The sequence below is a fragment of the Papaver somniferum genome, chromosome 7 (genome assembly GCF_003573695.1).
Source record: "Papaver somniferum cultivar HN1 chromosome 7, ASM357369v1, whole genome shotgun sequence".
Lineage (NCBI taxonomy): Eukaryota > Viridiplantae > Streptophyta > Magnoliopsida > Ranunculales > Papaveraceae > Papaver > Papaver somniferum.
In genome coordinates, this window is record NC_039364.1 from 84,537,462 (window position 1) to 84,543,911 (window position 6,450).

The 6,450-nt window shown below is 34.6% G+C and overlaps 1 protein-coding gene across 1 annotated transcript; it reads left to right on the plus strand.

Annotated features, from left to right (window-relative positions):
- The first annotated feature begins 5,266 nt into the window (after positions 1-5,266).
- On the plus strand, positions 5,267-5,764 carry LOC113294859 (ribonuclease HI-like). Its single transcript, XM_026543237.1, has 2 exons — positions 5,267-5,543; positions 5,643-5,764. The coding sequence occupies exons 1-2, from the start codon at positions 5,267-5,269 to the stop codon at positions 5,762-5,764; spliced, it is 399 nt and encodes a 132-aa protein (XP_026399022.1).
- Positions 5,765-6,450: the final 686 nt, after the last annotated feature.

The following is a 6,450-nucleotide window of genomic DNA, read 5'->3' on the forward strand; positions in this document are numbered from 1 at the left end:
GAACTTCCGTCAGTTCGCGGACTGAGTTCGCGGACTTGGCAAAGCCAATTCCTCCAGTTTCTCTCAATCAATAAAGTTCGAAAACTTCAGATTAAGGAATACATGGTTATGTAATCTAAACTCCCATTCCAATCATTGAGACATTCTCAGAGGATGTTATATAGCCGTTATTCACAAACCGTTTCACGTCAGAGCAATTCTCAAAGTAATTGAAACTCTTCATGACTTTCGTCACTAGGTGAAGATAAATTTGATCAAAGCGAAACGCTTTACCAACACACGATTTCGAGAAAAAGATAAGTAGTGAATACTCAGCTCGAAATGCCAAATGTGTATGACCTAGTCTATATAGCATACGACTTTTTGTCTCATAAGAAGTAGGAGATAGAATAGATAGACTTTTGAGTGATAGATAAGTTCAAGTCTCCGCATACCTTTTTGTTGATGAAGTTCCACGGTTCCTTGAGTAGATCTTCGTCGTTGTATGATGAATCGCTATGAAGTCCTTGAGATCAACTACACTTTTCTATCCTAGTCCGAGACTTAGCTATGTAGATTAGAAATCAAGACTCGTAGTTTTGATCACTAACATTGACAAACATGCTTGATATAGCAACGCATGCGAGGTCGACCGAGCTATGCTCTAAAAATTACTAAGAGAGTTCTTGGACGGTACCAAATACCAATATCCAAGGATCAATGAAGTCTTATCCAATAAACAAGGTCGGAACTATCTACTGTGATTGATCAATGCACAACCTGTGATATTTCAATGATAAAGATAAACAATATAATGCGGAAAAAAAAATAACACAAACACCAGAAATTTTGTTAACGAGGAAACCGCAAATGCAGAAAACTCTGAGACCTTCCACAAAGCTTTGAATCTTATTCACATAAACAAGATATACACTTTGGTTAGGTAAACTGTAACCGGACCGTGTACAAAGACTATGTCCAACATGGTTAGCCGAAACTGGCCGGTTTGAACTTAAAAGCTTAACACTCATTTCCATGAACACAAAGACATTGATCTTGAGTCACAATCATGTGATCAAATAAGTCTAGTGTTAATTAGAGAACTGATCAAATGGAAATTATCTCAGAGAAATAATTTGATCATAATTGGATCATAATCGACATAGTTGGTAAATGCACAAAGTACAAATACTATAATAGTTCGTGAATCGGCTGAGTCAAGTTATGCGGACCGGTTTGCAAACTTATAAGAAAAACCGAGTTCCAGAGTTGACAGAAATTTTTCAGTTCACGTACCGGTTTGCAAATTTAGGCGCAACACTAAGTTCCGGAGTTGACAGAACTTTTTCAGTTCACGTACCGGTTTGCAAACTTAAGACCTTCACCGATTCCGGACTTCACATAACCTTTTCAGTTTGTGTACCTGTTTGGGTACTAAACTTGTTATAGAACATAGAACTGTATTGGTTCGCATACCGGTTTGAGTACTTTAACCCGGTTCCCTTACCACATTTCCAAAATGGTTTGCATAGGAATTGCATACCTATCCGGATCACGAAACAAACAGATTTTCCCATGATGTGCATACGAGTATGCGTATCACACAAATCTGAAAGTCGATATAAAGCTACTCCGCTACGTGTACGAGTACATGTAATACGGCTTCAGACGTATAAAAATTTTCCCAGTTTGTAAGACTGATAATACTGTCTTGTATTCCGAATATAGTGGTTCTATATTTCTCTAAATCAATTTGAAATATTCCTGAATAACATCAATGCCACATATCACTGTTCCAGGCTATTTTCGAATGATAAACTTGAATCAATATTTGGTTTCGAACAATAAATTGTTCTCCATCGAAGTTGATCAAGTATGAAAAAATGTTCATTAAGCTTAGTCATTATATTTCGAGAAATTTGTAAACTAATAATTAGTTCTCGACTCAAAATTCTTGTTTATGCAAGCTAGTCTAATTATTTATGCAACAATCGTCTCAAGGATAGAAAAGTGAATATAACTTGAGAAATAGGTGGTTCAGTCTTCACTTACCTTTTGTTGATGAAGTTCTCCAAAAACTTCGGTTGATCTTCGCCTTTAAACGGTAGAATGCAAATGATGGCTGGTTCGTTTCTCAACTACATTATCCTAGACTGAAACTTAACTAATTGTAGACAAGAAATCAACATATAGTTTTGACGACTAAATCTAACAACAAGCTTGATATAGCAACACTTGTGAGTTCGACCGAGCAATGCTCTAACAATCTCCCCATTTGTCAATTTTAGTGAAAAAACTATTAATACATATGGATAACAAAAATAAAGCTTCGAAAAACTCCTCGATCCATCATGCCTTGATTTCCTTGGTTTATTCAACTCTCCTTGAACTCTTCGTTATTTCAAGTCGCAATGATTCTGAACGTGTTCAACTCAGCATCTTTGTTGTTGAAGATCCGTAGCTATAACAACTCTCATCGTTATATAGAAACATAGTATTATTATCTTCTCTCCAAAGTTCAATTGTATCAACTCTGAAGTAATACTATGGTGATATGTTTCTCCCCCTTAATCAATACTTACATCATTTTTTTATAATATGTGAAACCTATTGCTAAATGATTAACTCCTCCTTACATAATGATCCATAAACCATATGTATGTAGTATGAAACTACTAAATAATTCTCCCCCTTTTTGTCAATAAAATTAATAAAGGTACGAAAATCGCGGGATCATAATGATTACAATCAAAAGATATCTCAAGTTTTAAGGAAGATAGAGATACTACGTAATAACATAGTTAAAATGCAACTCTTCATATCAACTTGTTTAGATGATTTCGCATAGCAATAAATACTTAGCGCTCAACCTAGGAGATTAAAAAGATAGAAGCATCCCCTTTCAAATTCCACGGCCACACTCCACACAAAGATATAGAAATTGAGCACAAGTTCATTTAAAAACTCTCCCCCATTAAATGTCATTCCCAAGAGAACAACATGAGTGACCTTGCTTTCGTGAAAAAAGGATTTTGGCGAACATTAACAAATCACAAGGATTTGTATCCATAGTATCGACATAAATTAATCTCAAGGCTAGTTACGAACAAAGAGCCAATTTTACTCGATTTTACTCAACACAAGAGAATCTTACGGAGTGTGTCAAGCACCAAAACAAGAAAGTGTGATCACAAGAAGACCAATACTGCGAGAATAATCTCAAAGAGTTTGTTCTATTTTCCGTTTATAAAAACATAATAAATTTAACTTATAAACATGTATGAAATATTAGCTCGATTCACGAGAATGTAAACACACAAATATTTCATAATAATTTTGCAATAAATAAATCAATAATGATTCAATAATGCAAGTTCATCTTCCAACAACTCTAGAATTTAAATAAATAAATCTAAAAACATGCAAGATGAAAAATGTTAGAAATAGCTATGTGTAATCACAATCTTTGCTATACCAAATCCTAGTTATCCTTCTCAAGAATAAAATCCTCAAAAGATGTTTCCTAGATATGCATCATATTTTTGGTATTTTGAGCAGAGAATTCATTCTCATTGTTGAAAAACTCATTGATGATAGGATCATTTAGTTTTTCTAAGTCTTCATAGATGTTTGTTAACTTACTAAGTTATGCCCCCAGTTTGCTCAGAGTGCTTTTTGACTGATCCAGCGAGTGTTCATAGTAAGTTATCTCATCCAAAGCGCGATTAATTCGACACTTTAAATCATTCCTCTTAGATATGAAGTTCTTCACCTTAGCCTTAAAATCATTATCTTGTTGTCAAATAGATAAAAGACAAGTTGAGGAAAAAAAATTTCATCTCCGGTTGATATCTTCTCTTTGGTTCCTTGATGATTTGATTCTTTCACACAGGTAGATGTTGACAGCTTCTGCTGCATCATTTTTAGTGATTCTTCTTGTCACAAGAGCCATGGAACTGAAACTTTCTTAAAAAGATGAAAGTATATTGTCAACCATAAATAAAGAAAATGATTTTTTCTATTATGGTCCGTGAACCAATGGACATATAATAGACGTTGTCGTCCGTGAGCCCAAATGATTATGTACAAACTTTGAACAACATCCTGTTATGTACAACGTGGCTACTCAATCCCAAAGGGTTTTCATTGGGGCATCTCATTAGCTCGAACAAACAGGGTTTATAGCACAAGATATAGCCAACGAATCAAGTATGGATTACACAGATATGTAACCTAGAGTTTTTGGAACTATCTCAACAAAAAAAAACAGTCATACTGACTGTCTTATGACATGGGATGAGTCATACAATAAAAATAAATATGGTCACTTAATGCTTGAGATGGATTGTCATCACAAAAGATGATGTGATGAAATTTTATGCAACCTCATTTTCTCAAGCTAAAACATTGAGGCTGCATGTATTACCACATTTAAATAGTAATGGTTCCACTCACCGCTTGTGTCACTAGGTAACTTTGCAAGGCAATTTGTGCAATCAAGAAGCTTATCTTTTCTGGTTCTTTTACTACTTTGTCTCTTTGGTTTTGAAGTTCTCTGATTACTCTTCAATAGTTGACTCACTTTTTGCATGTCATTATGAAGTCTAACCATTCTTGAGTTATTCTTCTTGAATTTCTGACATTTTTCTTGAACATGTCCCTTGCATCCAGAAAAGGAGCAATGAATGAACCAACTATTTAGAAGATTTGGCTACCTGTTGATCACAACCAACTGTTTTTTCTTTGAACGAACCGGAAGGAATGAAGCAGTTGTTGGTGATGGAGGTCTTGCCGGAGAACCCAATACCATTAGTGTTACCAAAAGGCTTTTTCCCAAACAACATAGCTGAGATCTTGTCTGAACTACATGAGATTCTTTGAAGATCGCACTTGAGGGTATCGATCTCAACTTCTTTAGAAGACAAAGTTTCAATGAATTTCTCATTAAGTTTGTCTAACTCAAGATTTTTCATCTTAAGAGATGATTCGAGTTTTTACACAGTTTTCTTGGTGAATTTCTTCACTTTTATTCAAGAACTCTAACAACTATTTTTCTGATTTAGAATCAGAGGCTGAATCAGAATCAACAAACGTGTCTGCACAGGAAACAGAATTTTCTGTCTGATTTACAGAAGTAAGCTCATCAGCATGGTCAAGAGACACAATGAGAGCATTATTTCCTTGAAGAGAGCCTTTTTCTTGAATAATTGAATCATCTTGAAACTTGGTTCATGAACGTCGCAAAAACTTTGATCTACAAAGAAGATTAGTAAGAAGACAAAGAATTATGGAATTGAAGTTTGAACTCCCACTTATAAATCAAATATTAGTGTGTTGTGATGGAGCTTCAAGGGGTAATCCAGGGTCTGCTGGTTTTGGTTTTGTTTGTAGAAACTATGAAGGAGCTTTTCTGTATGCAGAAGCAAGAGGTTTGGGGATAACAACAAACTTCATTGCAGAGTTGCTGGCAATAATAAGTACTGCAGAATGGGTTATTCAGGAGGAAGTAGAAGATTTAACCATCAACATTGACTCCACATCAGCTGTTAAAGCTTTCTTATCAGGTAATGTACCTTGGTGCATGAAATCTAGATGGAGCAAGATAAAGAATAACTCAATGAATATAATATTTATACATTGTTATAGAGAAATACATTTTACAGTTGATTCATTGGCAAAAAGAGGAGCTGGGATGATAAGGGGAGAGGTACAACAGTTTTTGGTCAAGCCATCTTTTCATAAAGCTTTGGAATTCCCAGGAATAACATACTATAGATTTCACTAAATTTTGGGCCTAATGTAGATGAGCTTTTTTCTGTTTTTCTTTTTTTGTAATAGTCCATGAGCTCTTAAACTTGGGCTTTTGTATTGTTTCTTTGGTTATTAATAGAATCTACTCCCTCTGTCTTTTTTTATCTGTCCTAATTTCAACTTTGGTATGTCCATTTTTATCTGTCCGCTCTGTTTATAGACATACTTTTCCCTTAAACTATCAAATATACCCTTTATTTTTAATAATCATAAAATCATTTTTAATATAAACTTAATTCAAAATCTTAAATATTATCATCATATATAAGGAAAAAAACTTACTCAATATATTTGTATTAATTGTCATTTTTTTTGATTAAATTACAGAACCTTTGGTTGGCAGCCGAGCAACAAGCTGAGCACCAACCCTTTTCTGAATAACAACACCCAACCTATGGAAAATAAAACTACCAAAACCACTACCAGCGTCATTATTAACTAAACAATTCTTCAGACGCTTGAAAAAACAAATAAAATCTTCACTAATCTCCTCTAATGTAGTAAAGGCTAAGACGCCCAAACCATAACCATGGGAACTACATTCAGACAAATATTTAGTACGTTTGCGTGAAATTCCTCTCGAGATAGCTTGGACTGAGATGAAGGAACGAACTCCATCACCAGTAAAGGGCGAGACACCTGTGACATCCATACACACAT

Excerpts from the sequence above, each read along its gene's own strand:
- LOC113294859 (XM_026543237.1), top strand. The coding sequence starts at position 5,267 with ATGGAATTGAAGTTTGAACTCCCACTTATAAATCAAATATTAGTGTGT. Across the intron at positions 5,544-5,642 it reads TGTTAAAGCTTTCTTATCAG|TTGATTCATTGGCAAAAAGA; the intron begins GTAATGTACCTT and ends TACATTTTACAG.